The 25,191-nt window shown below is 36.7% G+C and overlaps 1 protein-coding gene across 1 annotated transcript; it reads right to left on the bottom strand.

The window, feature by feature from the left end:
* Positions 1-2,710: 2,710 nt before the first annotated feature.
* LOC6648823 (protein TIS11) lies at positions 2,711-24,864 on the bottom strand. The gene is made up of 3 exons (XM_023179004.2): positions 24,630-24,864; positions 4,706-5,064; positions 2,711-4,520 (listed from the first exon to the last, which is right to left on the bottom strand). Exons 1-3 carry the CDS (start codon positions 24,720-24,722, stop codon positions 3,617-3,619), a joined length of 1,356 nt encoding a protein of 451 aa, XP_023034772.1. The 5' UTR covers positions 24,723-24,864; the 3' UTR covers positions 2,711-3,616.
* Positions 24,865-25,191: the final 327 nt, after the last annotated feature.

The raw sequence follows: 25,191 nt of genomic DNA, 5'->3' as shown, positions 1-25,191 counted from the left end.
TGTATGCATAGATAATTTTTGTTCTATGTTTGCAAGCACTTTTTTTTTTTTGCTTTTTGTTTTAAAACTATATAATAATTTGTTGTTTTTTGTTGCTTCTTTTGTGTTTGTGTGGGTATGTGTGTAATTACAACATATATATATATTTATATATGTTTGTTTCGATTCATATAAAATAATTAATGATAAGGCACTTTGAGAATATTTCATTTCCCCCTTGCGCATGGAAATGTTTGAAATTTTCATCATTTTCCTACATTGATTGACAATTTATCGGATTTGTTTACATAGAGAGTAAAGTGTGGCAAAATCGAAATAAAAAAAAAATTATAATAAAAAAAAACATAATATGAATACAATTGAATAAATTAAAAAGTGAATTAAATTAAATGTTTGTTGTTTGTTGGTGTTGTTATTTTTTTCTTTGTTTTTTGTTTCTCTCTCTAAGTTGCTTGAGCGTTATATTCATTATAAATTAATTGAACAAAAAAAAGGATTTTTAGATTTATAAAATTTATAATAATATACATATATATATTAATGTAAATGGGTATGTTATTGTATAAAGGCAACTCGTAAAAGTGTTTACAAAAATAAGTTTTATATTTGCTTTAAGTTTTTGTTTTTTTCCTATTTGCTTTCATGCAATTTGTAATTGGTTGTTTTTGTTTTCGTTTTTGTTGTTGTTTTTGCTCATCGAATTCTCTCTCCTTATTGTTTTCTTATTCTGCGCTTACGCTTCCTTTCATTTCCGTTTATACTAAATCTAGATATATAAATTTTAACACTGTACTCAGTTTTTTCTTCTTTTTTGTTTCTTTTTAAGTTTTTTTTTTTTGTGTTTTACTTGCTTTTATGTCTGCCGTTATGTGTCTTCAAATAAGATTTTGTTGTATGCAGAGACAGAGAGAGAGAGAGAGAGGGATCGCAGAATAATCGAAAATCAATCGATATCGATATCAGCATTTCGATGCAATCGGCTTGCTTGCTACACCACCCTCTCTCTCACCGTACACCGACACCATTTTGCATATGTGTAAATGTTTATATAAATTATTTTTATGCTTCAGTTGCTTCATTTATATTATTATTATTATTATTATAATTAATATTGTATAAATAGTTTAAATAGTTTAATTATCGACATTACGATAAATATTATTGTATATATGTATTTATATAGATATAGTTTGTTTTTTTTTTTTTAACACTAAAAATTACATAACTGCACCCGAAAAATGAAGAAAAAAATTATGTAAAATAAATAATAATCATATATAAAATAGAAAAATAATAATAAACAAAAATCATATCATTTTGTATATAACCGCAAGAATATATATATTATAAGAGCTATTAACATAAAATTATCAATGGTCAATATATATATACACATATATATATATGAGTGTCTTTATGTATGTGTGTGTGTGTCTGTGTGTGTGTGGGAAAATGAGGGTGTTGCGATTGGGAATTTGAGGGTATTATTATTGTAGTTTTGGTTAAACTTGGCTGATTCTGGATTATTTATTTATCATGGTATTTCATAAATTATTACAACTATATAAGGATATGGGAATCAAGAGATACATATACATCTATATATATATATAAAGTTGGGGGGTGGTGAGTGGGTGAAAATGAATTATTATTCAATCAATCAAAATTCAATTAATTCACATTACAAAATGAAGAAAGGGGCGAGGGGTTGGATGCTCATTGAAGTGGTGGATCGTGTTTGGTATACATATTCCGATTTTAAGTTCCTTCAATATATATATACATATCTATATATATAATTATATATATTTGTATATACATACATATACTTATGTATAAATGCCACGTAAAATTGTTGAATTTCAAATTTAAAAGAAAAAAAAATAGCTGACAAGAAATTGTCCAGGGGAAAAATAAAATGTATCTAAATGTTTGTGTCAAAAATTCAATTTTGTTACTCTATATATCATATGTTTTTTCTGTATGTATTATGTAGGTTTGTTTGTTTGTTTATATATGTCGATTGTCTGGTCTGTTACATCGTCGTTTCGTTTCTCTTGGTGTTGGCTTTAATGGTTCACTTGTTTCTTGTTTTTCAGAGGTATATCATCATCATCATCATCATCATGTTTGTTATCTTCTATATCTTTTTTATCGTTCATTATTATCAGTATTATCTCAAAGAAAAAAAAATGAAAGAGAGGGAGATTTCACTCTCTCTCCCTTTCTTTCTCTCTATTTCTTATATATATATATATATATTTGTATGTACACAAAATTTTTATTACATAAATTTAGTAGCAGAATAATAAATTAATTTCTGTTTCATTCGCTTTTCTTTCCTTTCACCTCCATGTTGGAAGACATGACGACACCTTACTACGTATATATATATATATATGTATAGATAAATATATATGTATTTAAATAATTAATTAAATTTTTTTTTCTTTCTGATCCTTTCTTTCATAATATATGCATATAGAGTAGGTAATATAAATATTAAACAAAAGCGAGAAGGTGCTAGCATTTCTAATGGGTGTTTTTTTTTGTGTTGAGTGCATCATGAGAGTTTTTATGATTATATATATATACATTTACATATATATATATATATATATACATATAGATCCTATAAATGCAGGAACGAAGTAATTAATTATTATTAATATATAAATATATAAAAATAAAAAACATATAAATTTTTACTTTAGCTTGTTGTTTCGTGTTTTTTTTTTTTTTTTGCCACCTGCTGTTCCTTTTTTCAACCGTTGTGTGGAAGGGGAAGTGGGGCGTTGTTTGTTTGTGTGTGTGTGTGTGGGTTTTTTCTTTGTTTTTTTTGTTTTGTTTTTGTTTTGAGCAAGTATCCTAACTATATATCCCGTATCCGTTATAACGGCTGTGCAACAACCGTCCGTTCGTTCGTCCGTCCGTCAGTTTTTTCGTCCTTTCTTTCATATCCGAGTGAGTAGTAATAGAGTGAGGTTATGTTTTGGTTTGGTCAAGTTTGTTCTTATTATTCACACTTTACGTATCGCGGCGAGTAACGGTAACGAGTGGCGACCAACGAGTAAAACGATTAACGCACGATTAGCATTGTCTGTCGAACTGTCTAATTGTCATTCCGTCGTTCTGTTCATTCACAGCAGGCCTTTGTTTTAATCATATTATCAACTATATATATATTATTAATTGGCTTGGCTTGGCTTAAATTGCACACTTTGTGTAGCTAGAGGCCAAAAGAAGATCGCAAGAGAATCACACTGTTTTTTTTTGTTTCAAAAATATATAAATGTGGAGGGGTCGGGGCGGGGTCAGGGATGTTGAGAAAAGAGAGAGAGATTAAGAAAAGAAATTTGGAAGAATTCTTTTTCTCTCTTCTTTGTGGTTGTTGTTGTAGTCAGTAGTGAAATGTTTGAAAGGAAAACGTTTGTTTGTAAAGTTCGAAGAAGAAGTAGTCGTTGTTGAGATTTTGTCAAAGTTTTGCAGATAGGTAGGGTGGGTGCGGGATGGGTTGGGGGAATGGGTGAATTGGGTGAATTGTTGTGGGTGATGGGACGATACCTCCTCTGTCTGTCTGTGCGTCTGTGCGCTAGTGTATGCTGTGTGTGCGTATCTAGAGACCCAAATTGGAATGCTGCTGGAAAGCCTCCACAGCGGAGCTCAGTCGATTGAACACGGGCAGACGTTGCGTCTCCTCGTGGTGCATGGGTGTGCTGGCGCTCTTTTGCAGCAACTGCTTGTCATATGGTGGCGGTGTATGCACCGGCGAGATGGGCACATTTGGACTCTCCGGCGGTGTGGCGGGCGCCAGGCCAGATGCCGAGGATGTTGACGATGCCGACGATGACGATCCCGATGATGATGATGATGACGGCGTATTGTTATTGTTGTTGTTGTTGTTGTTGGTTAAAATGATGCTGCCATTGGTGTTGGCCATGCTTAGATAAGCATGCACTGAAGCGGATGATGGCAGCTGCTGCTGCTGCTGTTGCTGTTGCTGCTGCTGTTGCATTGGCAAAGCATCGTGGAATGGAAAATTGGTCACCGAGTTGGTGGGACTCAATGATAGCGAACCAGTGGGCGATTCACGATCCGATCCAGTGCTCATGCTAAGCGGCGGACTCAACGGCAGGAAGTACTGGCTAATGTTGACATTCTGTTGCATTTGTTGTTGTTGTTGCTGCTGATGCTGCTGATTGATGCTATTCTGGTTAGCCTTTTGGAGGCTCTGCTGTTGTTGTGATCTCTGTTGTTGTTGCTGCTGCTGTTGCTGCTGGCTAGATTTGGCCGCCTGGGCTGCCTGCTGGGCACGAGCTTCATCCGCATTGTGAACAAAATGACAACGCGGCCCATAGGGACAGAATCCAACACTGTGGAATGTGCGACAATATTCGGTCTTGTATTTGGGATGACGCTGCAAATTGCGCAATTCATGATAGCCGTGGGCGAACTGGCACTTTTCACCATATTTACATTCGCCGGCCTCCTCATAGGGACGACAAAGCTCCGTCTTGTAGCTACAATACGAGACAGATACAGAGAGAGAGAGAGATTAGTCAAACTCCTACGCCACAAGTGGTTGGGTACACCTACAAGATGTAGGCGCGATCAATTCTCATCTTTAAGGAGAAATTCGCTGGTTGCCCTTGTAAGCATTCGTCCAAGGGAGTTAGTAGGAGGAGGAGGTGCAAAAGGAACTTACCGAGATGTATTCATTGGCTGTTGTGGCGGCAGCGGCTCGGATTGTGTACGCTCCAATTTGCGATGCAGATTCATGCTGCCCAGATTCTCAATGATGGTTACCAAACTTGCCACCGGCTGTGGCTGTTGTTGTTGTTGTTGTTGAAGAATCTGCTGCTGGCGCTGCTGAGCCGCCGGCTGTGAGATAGTACGTGTGAGTGCTCCATGAAGGCGATGCTGTTGTGGTAAATGAATTGGTGACAGCTCCATGATGTTTGTCGTGTCCAGGACGTGTTCGGTTAGAGCGGCGGCGGTGGCGGATGCCTGTTGCTTATGCTGCGGCTGCTGTTGCTGTTGCTGTTGATCACAGCCAGTGGCCACCTGCAAATGAAGAGAAAAACACAAATTAAAAATAAACGAAACGAACCAAAAATCAAAAAATCAACTTCAATTCACGTAACGCGAATATTTCGCAAAAGACAAAACCCCATACACAAAAAGCAAAAGGAGGAAACAGAGGAAGAGGCAACAGACAAAAAAAAAAAAAAAAAAACCATGGGGCAACCACACACACACACAAATGGTGGAATTGGAATACTTTTACTTTTAACTTGACCTATAAGTTAAGCAGCAAACAAGCAGAGGCGCCAGCAGAGAGGCTGACAGAGCAGCGCGCAGCAATTGAGTCTAGTTAGACAGAGAGAGACCAAGAGAGAGAGCGAGAGAGGCGGCAGACGGTTGCTGCTTGCTTGGTGCTGCTGTCCAACTAAAACCACTTGCAATGATATTGCAAAAGGCAAATGTTATAATTTTCCAGCCATTAACCAACGCACACTCACACACACACAAACACACATAATGGCAACAGGCAGCACCAGTAACAACAACAACAACAACAACAACAACAACAAACACACAAGACATGCAAAAAAAAAAACACAACACGCAACTGAAGCTCGATCAGTAACAATAAAAACAACAACAATCACAAGCCCACAGCAGCAGCAGCTACCAGCTAACCATCTCTCCTCCCTAACTCCCTCCCTCAGCCACCTCACCAAACCACCCAAACCCAGCCCAACTGCCCCCCTTCTTCTTCTTACCACTATCACTCCTCGCCCCTTTTTTAGCATGTGTCGCATCAGTTTCGGTTTTTTTTTTGGCTTGTTGATTTTCGTACGATGCTGTAACATGTTATGCAACCAGTTAACACACACACATACACACACAAAGAAAGAGGGGGAGAGAGGGAGACAGAGAGACGGACCATCCACAGCGGCCAAGCCAACTCACTCCATTCCATCAAGCGTGGCCAAACTAACAACTACAACAACTGAGGAGAACCAATTACATATGTATAGAGCTCAAGTTCAAGCCAACAACGACAAACACACACACACACACACACACACAGGCGCAACAGTTTCAACAATTTAAAGCCGGAGCTAAAAAACACAGCAGCAGCAACGGCTTAAAAACTGGTTACTTGTCGCCCTCCCCCTTCACCGCCTTACCCAAAAGCCACCTTCTTCTCCAACCAAAGCAAACCAAACCAACAACCATCGAAAAGTCAAAGAAACAGTAAAAGAGAGTAAAAAAAACCAGAGAGCGCAGAGCAAAAGAGATACTTGTCGGCGCATGCGCAACATCTGAACGGTAGCCAGCAGCAGCAGCAAAGATACAAACCAACAACAACATCAACAATTCACTACATTAACTACATGAGCGTTGACGACTTCGAGTTATCCTGTAATCGCCAACGCACTTTACAGTTACTTACATACACAAACATACCCATAAATGAATTCGTATTTCACTTTATCTCAAAAAATCCCTATCCTATTGCTAAATAGAGAATAAAAATTGTAAATAGCGTTGCCAGATTGTTTGGTGGTCCCCAAAAAGAAATACATATATGTATGTATATAACGCGAATTGCCTACTTTGTCATCCTTCTGCGAAGGTGTTTTTTTTTTTTTTTGTTATCTTTTCTATGATTCACTTTGAGCCATATAATAATCCAACTGTAGCACTTATGGCCTTATCATTATTATATAGATGTCTGATTCAACAAGTTTTTTTTAAAAACCACTGAATGAATTTATATTTACCAAGGCTTATGAAATACACACACACACACAGAAAATGGTGACCCACGAAAAATAGCGGAAACAAAGAAGGAACTCAAATAAATGCATATACATATATACATAAATACATATGTATATGAAAAGATTGATTGTTTAAATTGAACATTTTGTATATGTGAATCCAAAATGCATATACATCTACATACAAATATACGTATGTATGTGTGATCCCAACAAATTTAAGCTGATAAAAGTCTAAAGACCTACCGGATTTTGATGTATACATAATGTAAGTATGTACATACATATGTATGTTCATATAAAAATCAAAGCAGATATAGGCAGAAAGATCCTTACTATGTACAAGTGTTTTCTTTATGCACATACATTACTTACATATTGATTGATTTGTTCTTAGAATCCCACTCACCCACTCACCCACATAACAGCTGACATTGAATGTTTGGGCATCTGGCAACTCTAGCTAATCAAGTTTAATTGTTTATAACATAAACCATAAAATATATGTATATATTTCCTATATTTATGTCCGTTTTTTATGACTTTCATACAGAAACTGGTAGGGTATATTAAAATCGGCCTTAAATTTCAATGTGCAAATATTATTTTGTTTTTGTTTTTCTTAAATTTTGTTATAACCGAAGTTGGCCGGCTGCTTACGGCATCGTCTGCCGTCTGCGTCGACTGCTTAAGCATGAAAGCAAGCAGCAGCAAGCAGCGGCAAGCTTGCATAAAGAGTAGTAACCCACACACGAAGAGAAGAAAGATTGAGAGAGCGTAAGGTGGGGGGGGAGATATGGTGAGCACCAAGGGGATGGTGGGGGAGGGGGGGTGGTGGGTTTCGTGGGGCAAGCAACATTTTAAACGTGTTTAAAAGCAACTTCAGGTTGTTGTTCAGCGACCAATGACCGTCTCTCCGCCCTCCTCTCTTCCCGTTTTGGAGTCTATGAAAATGGAAAACAGGAGTGCGCTGCACTCATTTAGACAGAGAGCAGGGCAGGGGAGGGGTGGAAGGAGGGTTGGTGGGGACAGGTAAAAAGCAGCAAAATAGATCGCGACTGCAATGCCAACAGCGTTGTTGTTGCTGCTGTCGTCGATGTTAGACTTAAAACTCTTGTTTTTATTTTTTTGCGATACTTAATATCTCTCCTCCCTCTCTCACTCTTTCTCTTTCGTTTTTCTCTTTTTCATGATCTCTTCTCTTTGTGAGTGTGTGTGTATGCTGCTATTATGTATTATGAAACGACTTTGCGCTGTGGTTTAAAGAATCGGGGGGGATTGAAAGGTGGTGGGTGGGGGGAGCCGCCATGGTCTGGTCGGGTTTTGTCTGCGACTTGGTGTCTCTGTGTCTCTTCTCATCTTTCTCTCATCTAGGTGAGAATTTCCCTTTCATTTGAAAATGAAAATAAGTTTACTTTTCTTTGCGCTTTGCTTTTGCTTTGCTTCTTTCTCTTTCTACTTTTTCTGCTAAAGCTTAGAGCAGCATTTGTGTGTGTGTGTGTGTGTGTGTGCGAGTTATGCTTGTTGATTATCTCTTTGTTCAGTGGAGAGTGGAGTGAAAGGGATAGGGAGAAAGACCTTGGGTGTTTTAATGTGCAAAGGTAAGAGGTAAAGATGAGTGGGTGATGGTGTTGGGTTGTGGAGGGGAAGAGCGGGTGCACCGGAGAGAGGTCGCAAGCTATGTGGATCTCACACAATTTAAGTTCCGGTTCGAAGACGTATGTATGTATGTATTTTGCATAGATGTATATTGAATGTCTTAGACATGCTTTCTTTATGTGTTTCATATACAAGTGTAAACAGCTTTTTTGAAATGGGATCTTTTTAAAGTTTATGGTTTTGTTTTGTTTGTACCTGTATCTATTAGATATACATATATTTTAAAAGGGTTGGAACTTATTTAGAGATTGAGTATAAATTTCATATATACATACATATGCATATGTACATACATATGTATGTATGTATTGGACGTCTTAAACTCTCGGCTCACAGGTCTGGCTGCTGTTAGGTAAGATTGGTGATTGTTGTTGCTGGCTTGATTGTTTGTCTCGTAAACACGTTCACACACACACACACTCTACTCACACACACACCTTTTTCTTCTCTCTCTCTCTCTCTCTCTCTCTCTCTCTGCTCCCCTCTCCATCGCTCTGATGCTGAAGACCTGCCTGCGATTGCCTGCTGCCTGACTAACTGGTTTATACAAAAACCCAACAGCAACAACTACCACTACGACCGACGACAACAACGACGCAATATCCATAACCTCGATGAGCTAACACCAATACCAATACAATATTTTAGATACATAGATACATACATACATACATTTATACATATATGTATGTATTTAAAATCGGTCTTTATTCTGCTTACAGAGATGCGAATTAAAAATGAATACAAAGTTATTATAGAGGTGTTATTTATAAGGCTGGAAACACACCACAGCAACAACCACAACAAAAACAATAACAATAGCAACAAATAACAACCTGGCTGGCAGGTACGCCAAACAGGTAACTAATACTACAAAAAACACTCGATAAACTAAATGAGGGGAGTGATCGAAATGTGTGTGTGAGAGACAGAGAGAGAATCTGAGGGGAATGTGAGGGAGGGGTGCACCAGCAAATATTGACAAATCTATGAATATCTAAAATCTATTATACATATATGTATGTATATGTATATTTATATGGATTTCTAGGGAATACCATTAGCAATTATATACATTATATACAAAACAAAAACAAAAACAAACTTAAAAGATATATAGACGTCAGATCTATGTAAAATATGATGAAGAAGCAGCAGCCATAATTAACAGCGAATTATGCATAAAATGTAAATTTAATTGAAACAAGAGAGGGGAGAAATTAAGAGGCGGTAAAAGATGAAAACATGATTAAGTAGACAACTATGGAAGATCGATAAATATCTGATAAATACATATGTATTTCAAAGTCCACGATTAAAGCTTAAGCTAATGAATGATATATGTATCTCTTAGATACATTTATTTGTAACTTGAAGTTCTTATTCGTTAACGGTTATAAGTTGGCCATAAAAAGACTTGCAAATCGATAGATCTTAATTATAATCTAATTATTTTGGCTAAACAACAGTTTTTTGTCGTTTTTTGTTTTTTTGTTTGAGGATAAACCATTGCATCGTCGTTGGTTGTATTGATCGTTTGAGCAAAGAAAAAAAACAAAAACATTTCGTTTCGCTTCAATTCAAGTTCAAGGTAAAACATCAAATTTTTTTCTATATAAAGTGTGAGATTTCTTTTTGGTCTTGGGTTTTTTTTTTTATTTTTATTTTCTCTTCTTTTTTTGTAGTTGTTTTTATCAATTAGCAAGCGATCTTTTTTTTTGTTATTTTATCAATTCAATCCTTGCCTAGAAGAGGAAGAAGAGAAGGGAGAGAGAGAGAGAGAGATAGCGAGAAGGGGTGATCAATCGAACAACAACACACGACGACGACAAACAACAAAACAAAACCTCAGAAACGATTTTAATTGTCGCAAGGCAAAACCCAAGTAAATTTGACTTGGTAATTAACACATGGAACAGAGAGCCAAGAATCACCACAATAGGGAAAGGGGGGGATGGGGATGGGGATGGGGATGGGGATGGAGAATGGAAAGAGGAAGAAGAAAGGAGGTCGGTTAAGTGTAGAGGGGGGCTGCCCTGTGACGGTCTTGGGGATTCATTTGGTCTGCCATTTTAGTTGGTTTGTAATCAATGCACTTCTGACTGCTCACTCTCTCTTTGCTCTCTCTCTTTCTCTGTGGCATCCCGCGCAACCCAATCTTACCCCAGCAACCAACCCACCAGCCACGATCCGCTGATAAAGCACACACAATGCGACGTGACGGACGTGTGTTAGTGTGTGTGTGAGTGTGTGTGTGTGTGCGGGTGAGGGCAACTTGGAGACGTTGAGGATTTTGTGTACAATCGGCGGGTGGTAGATTGGAAGGGGGTCTGCCGCTTGAGTGGATTGGCAAATGCATTTCCATCAAATGATTTGCAAAAGTCGTTGCTGTCCGCGTTGTTTTCGTTGTTGTTTCGCAATTTATGTACTCCCAATGACGTCGTCGTCAACGTTTGCCATTACAAAAGAGTGTAAAGTCGATTTCAATACACTCTATAGCTAATCCCTAAGTAAGCAGTAGTTGCTTTCGTTTGCCCGTTTTAGTTTTAACAATAGCTACTACTTAGCACCCAATTAATATAGTGAAGGATCTAATAGAGGGGAATTTGGTAATTTGAAAGGCAGAAATCAATCTTGGATATCGATATTAGAGCAGTTCAAGAAGTAAAGAAGGATGATAGGATCAATAGCGCATAGGCCTTTATATAAGTAAAATCGCTTTAGTCATTTTTGGTAAGGAAAATTGGTCATTTTTGGAGAAAGAAATCGTTTCTGGATATCGAAATGAGGGGAAATCTCTCCGACGAGCTGAAATGGCAGATCGCAAATTATATAGATATGTAATAAGGAAAATCCCTTAGCTACTCCTGACATTTACTTACTTAACATTTCAATTTCTTATTCGATCGATCGATGGGTGCAGCAATCAGCGCGTGTTTAAAAATAACTTCCAGACACACACACACACACACACACACACGCAAAAAACCCAATAACTAATTTAACCACATTATATAATTTACATAATATTGCCCAAAGGCGCAAACAAACGGCGGGACGCAGGGAAGTGAGGGGAAGGTGGTAGGAAGGAACAAGTGACTAAAATTAAGTAAGGAAAAGATGCGCCATAAGTAACCAACAATTATTAACCAACAACTGGGGCCCAACAACAACAACAACAAAAAGGTCTGTCGCTGTCGTCGTCGTCGTCGACGTTGTCCAAAACCAAACGAACACTTAACCAATCCATCGATTGAGGTCTAGGTCGATTTGAGCATTTCACATTTTCGTGTCGTTTTCATTGTTATTCCGTTGTTTCGTTTCGTTTCTTGTTGTACAAAAGAGATGGAGGATGGTGGAAGAGAAGGAGGATTGCACGATGGTACGGTGTGGAAGGGTATGAGGGGGTAAAAAATGATGGTGATAGAGAGCAAGAGTTGTGTATGGGTAAAGACAGGCAGACAGAGAGAGAGAAAGAGAAAAAGAGAGGGCATTATTAAAATGGAGATGGCTACAACAACACGATGACGACGTCGACGCATGCGCAACACCACATTACAACAACAACAACAACAACAGCAGCAACAACAACGTTTTTTCCATAGTTATTGTTTTTGTTGTTGTTGTTGTCGTGCCAGTTTCGTTTCATTGCCAATCGCTGGTTGTGTCTTGGCTTCCTCTTTCGCGTTTTTGAACCGGCTTCACTTCACTTCACTCCACACACACACACACGCACACACACACAGAGAGACTAAATACACAAAAAATCACATAATAAAATACAATAAAAGAAAACTTCACAGCAGCAGCAGCAGCAACAACAACTGCAACAACAACACAAAACTTGGCCTTGCTAAATTCGGAGCACAACAACCAACCATAAAAATAAGCAACAACAACAACCAGTCAAAGGGTTTTTGAAAAAAATAAAACAAAACAAAAAATTAAATATATTGCTTCGCAATACAACAACAACACTGGGTGCCCCTCTCCTCCTCCGCAACATGACTGTGTTTCTCCCCTGTCTCATTCGCTCTCTCGCTCTCGCTCTCTCTCTCTCTCTCTCTTCTCCTCATCGAACATCATTTGGTTACGCGATATTCGCACTCACCAACAAACAAACACTAACGAAAAGGAAAAAAACAACAACAAATAAAAATAAAAAAGTTAAAGCAATCATTTTGCAATTGCCTCAAAAAGAAAAGAAAAACAACAGCAACAACAACTATCAGGAGAAAAGGAATGGATACAAACATATGTGTATATATTTGTATATACATATTATATATATATATATGTATATATATATACACATACATATATGTATATATGTACATATATTATCTATGCTATTTTGTTCCCAATGCCTTAATTGTGTGTTTTGTTTTCTCGTTAAAAGTCTTGTTTTTGTGAGTTCCTATATAGACACACACACACACACACAAATATGATGAATATGTATTATTAACATATAAAACTATTTAGTTAACAACAAATTAGATTCAAAATACTTGGCAATAATATAAGTTAGAATCCATTTCAAATCATCCTCAAATCAAATGCTTGCTTCTGACTAAAATAAATATACCCTTTCTTGCAAGGGTATACAAAATTTGCTAATTCTTAACGTTTCAAGTGACAAATTATTAAATGTTTCATCTTTTTCAAGAATTGTTTCGAATGTGCCCATTTGTTTTGGTATTTTTTGTAACTAGATCACCTTTAAATGATTTCCTAGAAAAGTCACATAATTATGGGCCTTAAGAATGTGGCCAACTGATATACAACAAGTGAAGACCAGAGGAGGAAGAAGAAGAATAAACATTTACAAAATACTTCTGTTGTTGTTGTTGTAGTATTGTAAGTGTATAAAGTGTCTCTGTTTGCTATTTTAAATGGAATGGGGGGGTAGGTGCTTAAGTATATGACATTACAGGTAATTACAGGTAAACACTTTAAATCTTAATTTGAAAATAGCTAGTGGGCAATGAATTGAAACATTTTTCCAAGTCCTTTGAAATCAAAACTTAATGAAATCAAATTTGCAAATTTATGAATCTGTTTTACTATCTTAGTACTTACAGAGGCAACTAACTAACTTATCAATGATATAGAAGTCGTTGTCATTTGTCTTGTTAAGTGATAATGAATCAACTGCATACATAGCAGATATCATATATTTAACCAAAAATGATAAAAATAAGTATTTTTAAGTACATATTCATACACACACATTATCAGTGGATTAGGAGAGAAGAGAAGAGATAAGTAAATCATTAAACTGTCTTTCTCTCTCTAACACTCTGTCTCCCACTATCTAATTCTAATCTTCTGTTTTTTTAGTGATTCTTCTTGTGTTCTACATTTAATGCCTGGCTTTTGCCCTAGCCCTCACCTCTAACTCCAAAAAAAAAAAAGGAAAAAAACATACAATAAAATAAATAAAGGGAGAAAGACAAACGAAGAAATACAAATAGGAAGAATCAGAGGGAGGGAGAGATAGATAGATAGAGGGAGAGAGAAGGAGAAATGCAAGAAGGGTATGGGGAGAGAGACTCCTGCTATCAGTGGCCGGGGCGTCAAAACCTTATCGGCACACACATACACACACACAAATATGAGGCACCCAAAGAAAGACCTTATTTCGGTTAAAATTTACGACATCTCTCCTCGACCTCTTCACCTCACTCCAACTCACCCTACTTCTCTACGCTCTAAAAAACATTTACGATTTGAAATTAATTTTTGTTTTCAAATTGAAAGTGACTACAAGGTTTACTCCGTCTTCTCCTTTTCATCATCACCACTGTCTTCCTCTTACAACAATGCAACGCAAATCTTCCTTCAACCACTTGTTGCTCCTGCTTCTTCTTCTGTTTCTTGATCATCATCTTGGTTTTGTTGCTATGTATGTCTGTATGTGTATATGTTGCTCTATATAAACAACAAAAATATGTGTACATATATATTTTTTGTAGGTCTTATCAGTTGACGCTGCTGCGCCGTCTCTCTCTCCCGGCAAATGTAACGCCAAGTAGTTCAAGAGGGCCAGGGGTGGTGGGGAGGGGGGGAGGAGCCTCCTAAGAACAACAACAAAAGAAGGAAAGGAGCAGGGTGTGCACATGGCGCACAATACACACACACATATATACATACAATACAGGGTGCAACTATGACACGAAGAAGCAAAACAATTCATTTTTATATTTATATATGTGCATAAATTTATTTATGTACAATATATACACACACACACACATTTATATATATCTATGTATGTATGTATATGTGCTTGTCTCTGTGTAAGCAGAGCACGTAAACAACAAAATACGTTTTAAACAAAAAAAAACAACACAAATTTCAAAGGTCTAATTTAAATGCAACGACTTTAAAATACTCTGTACAAATATGTACACATTATATATAGCAGATTTTGAGGTTGCCAGATTGGCTAAATAATAATTCTCTTAGGGTTCTCTAGCACTTGGAAGATCATCGTGCTCAGGGAAATGAGCAAAAATTTCCTTTAACGATACTTTATCTTTTAAACTGGTAAGAATTAACAAATATAACAGACATATACATACATAGGGATACATACATACATATGTATATGTACATAATATTTTTCTTTATGCTTATATGTTGCAGGGTATTCAAGAAGAAGGAAAAATAATATGAAACAAAAACAACTGTCGTTTTGGTTTGGACTGTCTCTCTCTCTCGCTCCTTCTCTCTTTCGACCCCTTGCTGACACTTTTTATTTACACACACACACACACATAAACACTTGCACCGTATATGCATGTGTGTGTGTGTGTGTGTGTGTTTGAGTGTTGTATTTGTATGTGTTTTGTATGTGATTTAATTCGATAAGAATACGGAGACTTATTATTGGGTTAGTTAGTTCACTCACACACACACACACACACACATACATATAATATTTATTTTGCCCCCCTTAACCCACCATCACCCACAAAGTCACCCTCCTCTCTGAGATAACCGCGCGCTCAAGCAAATAAAATCTAAAGTAGCCAAGTGAGAGGGGGGCAGGGACAGAGACCTTTTTAAAGATAGTATGAAAGGAATCGACTAAAATCTGGTAAAACTAAAATATACTTTATACTAACAAACCCAAAGAATTTTTGTTTGTCTCGTCTAAGCAGGACACGTGTCTTTGATCTATTAACTATTAGTAAGTTAGTAAGTACATATTTATATATTTTATGTACACTTGTATTTGTAATCACAAGATGGTGATGATGATGATGACGATAATAATAATGATGATGAAGATGATGAGGCAAACTTGTAAAAATAAAGACTTAAATCTAGTAAACATTTTTAGTTTCAGAGATAAGATAAGAGGCAATAAATGTTCTAGAAGGATTTCTCTGTCGAGTAATGCAAACTCTGGCCAACTTACTAAATAATAATAATAATAATAATATTAATAACTACATACATACATATGTATGTATGTATGTATGTATTTGTATAAATGTATGACCATTATCAGCTGTTGCCTGTGTTGTTGCCTTTTTCTATTACTTACAAATAGTATTTCGTTTGCTGTTTGTGTATTTCATTTAACCGACGCGATCTACCCCTCCACCCCCCTTCTCACCCACTAGTACTCTCTCTCTCTCTCTCTCTCTCACACACAAAACCAACTGCTGTATGCCAATAAATATCGGCAATTTGATAACCCGCAAACAAAAACAAAACTCAAAAGGCAAACAACAAAGAACATACCCACACACACACTCAGAGACATACACATGCAATACACATGTACACTTGAACAAATTTTCCACTTTGTTTACTTTACAAATATCCTAAACAAAAAGAAATTCAAAAAGTATTTGTAAAATATTTAGTGTCCTTTTAACAAATACAACCTATTGGATATATACAGTTGCGAGCAAAAAAAATAGTAACGCAAAACACTTGCCGATAGTATTAAGGAAGTAAAGGTACCACACGACGAAGAGAAAATATCACTTTGTTGGGTCTTTCAACAAGACAATGCAGCGTCGCTGCGCAGCCGTACTGGGGAACAATGGACATGCCACTAATTATTAATATGTTGATATTAACAACTTGGTCATTATTTTAAAACTATTTCCCTGGAATAAAACCCTATACTATGATATTTTGTGCTCTTTAAAATATGTGCTACTATTATTTTGCTCGCCTCAATTCGGAACTATTGACACCAAATCTTCATTATTTTCGAAATATCAAAATGGAGTGTTTTTTTTTTTGTTTATAATATAATTAATAACAGACCGAATAATAAATTTGCATACCAAGAAGTCTCAGTCTTGCCCCGATAACATAACTTTCTCTGATATTTATAAAATGGGTGAAGCCACTACTATTTTTTTGCTCGCAGCTGTAGAATTGGATTAACAAATTACAATCTACAAATATTGAGAGTGTTTTATTGTCACATCGATCAGTTCGATCAGTTCGATCGGTTCAAGAATTTATCAGACAATGGAGCTACATACATGATGAATCTTTGTTGAATTTCCAATTCGATTTTACTCTATTTTGCTTTGAAAAGAACTCATTCATATCCAGTCCAAAGAAAGACTCGAATGAGTACAAAGTAAATATATACGATTGATTTGAATAATGCAAGTGTTTAGTTCACCTAAGAATATGAGTTTGTCTCTCATTTCACATTTCTGATATTCAAACTTCATAATGATATGAATGAATAAAACTAAAACTTGAAATCAATTGAATGAATACAGGGTGCTGATTAGTAGTAAAGGTCATTCATTTGTTCAAAGTTAGAAAGGACTGAAATGAATAAGAGATTCTCTTTAATACACATCTAAGAAACAAAATTTATATTATCAGTCAACTTAGAAAAATCCGCCTACATATGTTTTCTTTAAGTGTATTTATACATGCATAGACGACGAGAGCAACATGTTATGTTGGGAATATGTTGAACACGTGGTCGGTCGGCGGACACAGTTCGAATACAACGGAGTGGCGTTGGTGGTGGTGGAAGAAGGGGATGGGGGTTGAAGACAAGAATCGTGAGTGGCAAACAAAATCAAGCAAAGCGGCGGCGGCGGCGGCGGCGGCAGCATAGAATCCAAGCCTGAGCCCGATGAGAGCAGGAGACCGGATCGGCCCGGCATATAGAGGAATATAGTGGGATAATAAAGCGGGCAGCGGGCGGGCGGTCGATTGCTTTTGCTTAGAATACAAGCAACAAAAACAACAAAACAACATCAGATACACGCACTTTATGCCTCACAGCGTCTCCTCTCCTCTCTCTTTTTCTCTCTGTTACTGTTGTTGTCCTGCAAAACCAGTTGGGAAAAGACGACGACGACGACGACAACAACGATCAACAGACGAGATCCGGAGACTAGGGGCCCGGCAGGGACGGGGCAAACACAGGCAGTCGAGGCAGGCAGGCAGCAGGCAAAGGCAACCCGCACAAAAGCAACAATCAAGCAAAAAGAAACGAACCACAACAACAATCAGGCTGGATTGCTGGCTGGCCAAGCAGGCAATCAAAAAGCGACAGTGAATGTGAATGGAAATCTACTAAAGAAATGAAACGGCGCGGCGGCGCTCAGCTTCGTCGTCGTCGACGTCGTCGTCGCGGCATCGCTGCGACTTCATTATATAATAGATTCGATTGGATTTTTATTATTATTTTATTTTGTTTTGGTGAATTGGCAAAGCTGTGCTGTATTTTTTTTTTTTTATTTTGGGTTTTGGTTTTGTCGTAATCGAAAAAAATGTTGCAAGATGAAAAGAGAAAGAAGTAAGAGAGGCAAACTGGGAGGGTGAAGCCCGCATTTTTTTGTTTTTTTGTCTTTAATTTTGCCTGCATAAATATTAATTATTAAATGATAGAGTGGGACAGTATTTACTAAGAGGGTGACTGGCTAGAGGAGAGCTAGAGCTAGCAGAGAGTGAGAGAAATCAGACAAGAACAGGAAATCAGGACATTCATTACATGAACTTCGAATAAGGGGAGAAGGGGGAATCCAAGACACAGAAATGTGAAACAAATCAAACAGAAAAGAACAAATCTTAAAATAATAAATAATAAGGTCTTAATTCTGATAAAAACTTTTTCGTTTAGAGAGAATTCCAATATAGAATAGCAATACATATTCCAATTTTGAAATCAATCAATAAAGGATTAACATTAATTTTATTATAATAAATTTCGACTATTCTAGACGATTTATTTAACCAATATAAAATTTCATAAACAATGTAACTAAAATTTTGTTGATTTTTAGGTAGAAAAAAACCAAAAACAACTAATAAATCTCGATTCTCAACTATTTACATACATAGTATGTATGTATAATATAGGAAATACATTATGGAATGGATGAAATATTGATTGGTCAAATGGTTCAATGTGGTTGTTGGTTGATGGTTGGAGGGGGAGGGTTGCCTGTACTTTGGCACTCAATTGAGCGCGGCCATTAGCAATAGCAACAACAACAACAACAACAACATGAAGATAATTTTAAGATTACAACAACAACAACAGCACCAACCAAACAGCACAAGCAATGACAATAGAATATGAAGTGCCAGAGTCAGTCATCGTCGTTTGTCGCTGTCGCCGTTGACGTCGTCAAGCCGTCAGCGTCAGTCAGTCAGTCCCCCACTCCTTCTCCTTCCCAATCTACACCTTCTTCGTCTCCGTCACCGCTCCTGCTTCATCTTCATTACCTCCTGCTGCTTGGCGCTCTCTCAAGCAAGTTGAGCGCGCAGTTAAGTGAGCACTCAGCAACTAAGTGAGTAAGTAAGACAGAGAGCGAGCGATTGAGAGGTGACGGGAGGAGTGGAGAGGAGTGTAGTGGAGTGGACGTGAAGAGTGCACGATCTGTGTTTTGCCTGGGTTTTCGGTGTGGGAGATAGCAAAACGAACAAAGGCACGATACGGCCGGAGAGGGCAATGGAAAGAGAGAGAGAGAGAGAGAGAGAGAGAGGGTGAAGTAGAGACGACAACAAAACGTTCCTTCATATGTATATATATATGTATATCACTCATATATATACACATTCATATACATACATGTTCATACATTTCGTTTGTCCGTCGACGATTTGTTTTTTTTTTTGTTTTTTTTTTACAACTGAACGATAACAGGCAATAATAATATTAATAATAATAAGCAAGCATCAGTAGCTCCCTCGTGTGCATGTGCATTTGTCTGTGTGTGTGTATACATACATATGTACATCCATGTATGTATGTATGCTTATGATGCACTTTGTAGAATTGTTTGCATTTAATAAATTATTTATAATTAAAAATAAAAGCTTGAACGTAATTTGTACAATTTTTTAATTTGCATACTCATAAGAAATATATATTATATTTTTTTTATACTCAGGTGTTGTTAAACCTATTAAAAAAAACCTTCGATGACTATTAAAATAGCCTTTTTACTGCTTTCTGTGATTATCTCACATATGGAGGGAAAGAGCATAGAAATGCGCGCTGAGAGGGAATTTTCCCGCCTCACCTTTGTTTTGTATAAATTTTAAACAAACTATGGCACTTAACATTGATAGTTGCTATTTATAAAGATCAGTAACTAGATGGCTAAACAGAATTAAATCATTCTTTTTCCTAAGGTTACTATTTCATTTTAGCCAATTTTGCTGGTCTAGGAAACGCGGCGAACCATGTAAAAGTAAAACAAACAAATCTTAAATGCAGATATTCAAAAAAACCTTTAAAGGGCCTTGGTTATTTTCCCAAATGTCAAGGAAATCCTTAAATGCCGATAAAAACTTTGAAGAGTTGCGAAAGATTTAAAAAAAAACCAGAGGGCCGGGGCTAACTTCGACCGCGTCAAAGTTTGTATACCGTTGCAAATTTTTTGGTAACTTTTTACTTACTAATAGCCATCAAAGTGGAAAAACGTTTTATCTAAAAAGGCCAATGTTTGCGAAAGAACGGCCAACAATCTTTGCATAGGAAATAACGAAGATATTGATGAAAGTCACTGTTTTTCACCGATCGTTCCTATGGGAGCTATATGATATAGTAACCCGATATTTATCAAATTTGGCACAGTCATTAACAGATATACTAAATTAACAAATATTTAATTTGAAAGCAATCGCGTCTAAAGTAACGAAGTTATTAAAGAAAGTCACTGTTTTCGACCGATCGTTCCTATGGGAGCTATATGATATAGTCACCCGATCTTGATCAAATTTGGCATAGTCGTTTATATGTATAATAAACTCACCAATATTTCACGACAATAGCTCAAAAAATAACGAAGTTATTGAGAAAAGTCACTGTTCGTGACTTCGCGGTTTGTATGGGAGCTATATGATATAGTGATCCGATCCGGCTGAATCCGAGATATACAACGCCTGCAGTATATACAAGCCTACATGCAAAATTTCAACTCTGTAGCTCTTACGGTCTAGGAGGAGTTTGCGTTGATCCAGACGGACGGACAGACGGTCAGACGGACAGACGGACGGACGGACATGGCTATATGAACTCGTCTCGTCATGCTGATCAAGAATATATATACTTTATATGGTCGGAGATGCTTCCTTCTATGCGTTGCACACTTCTGACGAAAATTAATATACCCTTTTTGCAAGGGTATAAAAACTGAAATTTTCTTTCTTTAGCTAAATCCTGCACATGACGACCCTATGGGTTGTCCATTGCCCAGAGTCGAGGAGTCGTCTCATGTGTCCCTCCCCTGTGGCTCTGTGTGTGTGTCCGTGTATGTGGGTGCTTGAGCTGCATATTAATCGACTCGATCCGAAACGAATCGAAATGAAATAAATTGACGTGGTTAAAAGAGCCCAAAGTCTGAGGAGTTGCGCCTGCACACAGAAAATTTAAGTATTTATTCGAGCTACAAATATACCCAGTATTTAACTAAATTGAACTAAAAGATAAAGTAAATTTTTTCATTTTTATCATCATCAAACTTTATATATTGCATGCCTATATAAAGCAAAACACTCTCTCTCTCTCTATCTCGCCCTCTCTCTTGGATCGTTAGATCATTATTATACCCTTTCACCCACAATATATGAGTTACAGGGTATACAAAAAATAACAACAACAACTCACACACACACAAGCGCCGCAGAGGATCGCGAGGCGACCCATGCCCAGGCCACATTTGTAGTTAGGTAGCGCGCGGGAAGCGTCTGCAGTGTCTTAAGCAATGGCGATGCCGGGACAAACACACACATACACATGGTGGACTCTCCGCTGCGACTTTGTGTTATCGCCTTGGCAGGAAATGAAATTATATTCGTAAAAGTAGTCGCTGTCGCAGTCGACGCCGCTGTCGCTCTGTTTGTAAGTGAGAGGCCTCTTCTTCGTTTCGCGACCATCTCCTGCATCCATGAGAAATACATCCATACATGCATGTATGTACATGCGGCATGCATATGGTCATAGTGTGTGTGTGCGAGTGAGTGAGTAGAGTGGAGTCGAATCGAGTCAGCCAGCATGTGAGTGAGTAAAATTGAAACGTAATATGATTACGGTGAGGATTTAATTTTCTTTTACTAAGCATTTTTACATTTTGATTTTTACAAAAACAACAACAGAGCCAACTTCTTCATGTCTGCATGTACTTATATTCACATACTGTACAAATGTGTATATTAATTTCATAATAATAACAATAAAGCAACAAGCAAACCAAAAAAAAAAAAAACAAAAAAAAGTTATGCGAAAAATGTAAAGTTGCGAGCTGTTGGTGTTGACCCACCCGACAAAAATATCAGTGAGACATACATATTGTATGTACATACATATTCAATATGCAGTGAGCGAGAGGGAGAAGAGAGTTAATCCCCCCCCTTTGACTCTTGGGTCACTCTTCAAATACCATTCTCTTTTTTTATAAATTTATGCCTCTTTTTCTTCCTGCAGACTTATGATACAAATATATTTTTAAAATAATTTATTTTCCATTATTATTCTCCTTAACCCAATTAATCTTATTGACAAATTTGTCGCCTATTTTAATAAGACAACAGACAAGTGCGAGAGAGAAAGAAAGCAAGCAAGCAAATGATGAAAAAAGAGAAACAAAAAGCAACGGATCATGAATCGTTGTGTTGTTGCTGCAGCAGCAGTTTCTATTGTATGACTGTGTGTGTGTGTTGCGCCCTTTCGCTTTCGGCAGCAATTTGTTGTTGTAGTTATTAATGTTGCGGTCTCTGCAAGAAAAAAAAAAAAAAAAAACGCTGCGTAATGGACAGACGGTCCAAGACAAACCGATTACACAAATCTCCTAAAAGAAGTAAAAAAAAAAAAAACAACAGAAATACTTGAGCCAATCGATAATCGATAATAATCGCTCGAGGAAATACAACAGAAGCAAAGTTCTAACTTTATCGGACATCAACCTGAGTTAATGTAGTTTTTTATTCTGTTGTCATTGTTGTTTATTCGCCCCTGTTTTTTTTGTGTTTTGTTTCTACTTGACCCCCCACTTGGCCCTGCATTTTAATAGGAAAACGAAGAAGAAGCAGCAACAGTTGAAGTGGAGCAGCAGCAGCAGCGAAAGAGCGCTAAACTTGGCTCATTTGTTGAAACTGGCTTTGTCTCTCCTCCACCTGGCCTCCCTCCTCTCCACAAACCCCTTCATCATCTTTTCTCGCATGAAAGCAAAAGCAAAAAAAAAAAAAAACAAAAAATCCCAAACCCGGAACTGACTTAATCGAATTTGTTGTCGATCAACCAAACATCAGCTGCTGCTGCTGCCACTAACTTTCCGCACGCATCACACACACTAGTCAAACACACACACATACATTTACTAATAAATACATATGTACATACATACATTTTTTTTTTAGCATGATCATGACCACATGCAACAATTTGAGTGGGTGTAAAGGAGGAATGAAATTGAACAGGAAAACGGGAGAAAAAGTAACCCTCCCTCTCTTCTTCATCATACTCTTTCATCGAACCCTCCCCTAGCCATCTCATCTCCTTCTCCAAGTTCGTTGAAAAAAAATAAAGAGGCAAATGGAAAAAAAAAGAGTTTCAAAAACAATAAATCATTTTTCAATGTGTATGTAGTTGACAGATTACTATTGCACTTACAGTTAAACGATAACATGGAGAGGGTATTTTAAAAGCGACGTCACTTACAGTTAACTAAACTGACAAAATTTTTGTTTTCCTTATCAGGCAACTTTTTCGGTTTCGCCATTAAAAAAAAAAATGTTGCAAATACAATATAAAGTTTGTGTGTGTGTGTGTATGTATTTAAAATATACGTACATACACACACATATGTATGTATGTATGTATGTATATTTGTATATCTGTGTTTACCAACCAAAATAATTATGAATCAGCTAAAATACTTCACGGAGAATAACATTAACAAATGCCAAAACAGTGCAACTAAGGAACGAAGAGGTGCGGAAGAACGGGGGAAGAACACACAAAAGAGACACAAAAAACGTGTAATTAAACGGAAATACAAAATAATCAAAAAATTATTTCAATAATAATAATAAAAAAAATACTACAGCAAATCAGTAAATTACGAAACAAAAATACACACACCAACAACAACAATAAACGAAAAATTTGATTTTAACAAATTTCGTAAATATGTACTTTAGTATAAGTTAACATAACACATGGTAATATAATATTAATAGATCTCTTTGTAAATTTTAACTAGTCCTTGAAATTTATTAAAACAAATAGGAAAAATAAATGAAACTTTATCAAACTGAACAAACGCACGAGTTTTGTAGAACATAAAGTTTAAAACAATTTTTACCAAAAGAATTGGATTAAAGAGAGAAACTTGTTTTGCAAACACCTTGGAATTTTCAGAATGAAATCTCAGTTTTTTTTTTGCCGTTTCCGTACATTCTCAAACGCAAAGTCCGTCCTTCGTCTATTGTTGTTTTAAGTAAGTAAGTTTCAATCCAAAAAATATATAGAAAAGGAATTTCTTTAAAGGCTTTCTTCCTTCGTCTTTCTTTCTATGACATTCTCTTTCTACTTTAACCTGTCTCTGTCTCTCTCTACAATAAGAAAAAAAGGACAGTGACAGAGGAGGCATGCACACACACACACACACATACACGCGTGTGAATGAAAGGGAAAATGTGTTAAAAAAGAAAACTTACCGTTTGAAATAAATCGCCGCCGCACTCGAAATAATGCGAATTACCACCAACAACAACAGTTGATGACGATTTCTGCACAATTGTGGCAGACATTTTGTTCTTGTTGTTGTTTATATCGTTCGTCGAATTCGTCTTGTATTGCCTTTTGCCCCTCTTTTTGGTCGTATTTGAAGTTAATATTATATGTCGTTTATAATTATTATTTGGTTAAAGGCGACAAATAATGTAATTTTTGTCTTCTTTTAATTTGTTGTTGTTGTTATGCACTTGGGATTATTTTTATTATGATTTGTAGTTGCGTGTAGTTGTTGTTGTTGATTACTATAAGAAAAATGTGAAGAGACGTATTTAAAAAGAAGAACTCAACAAATTACACGTGCTCGAACTCCGAACGTTATTGTATTGTGTGTGTTTGTGTGTGTGAATGTGAGTTTGTTTTTCTGTCTCTCTGCCATCTTTGTGTTTGTGTGTATGCGTGTATGTTGAAGGATTTTTTTCACGCACATGTGTAAAAACATTCAATAAAAATGTGATTGTTTTAATTTCTTCTTCCTTACTTTGT

The sequence above is a fragment of the Drosophila willistoni genome (genome assembly GCF_018902025.1).
Source record: "Drosophila willistoni isolate 14030-0811.24 chromosome XL unlocalized genomic scaffold, UCI_dwil_1.1 Seg141, whole genome shotgun sequence".
In the NCBI taxonomy this organism is placed as follows: Eukaryota; Metazoa; Arthropoda; class Insecta; order Diptera; family Drosophilidae; genus Drosophila; species Drosophila willistoni.
Note: the sequence above shows the minus strand (reverse complement) of the source record. Positions and strands in the feature narration are given on the sequence as shown.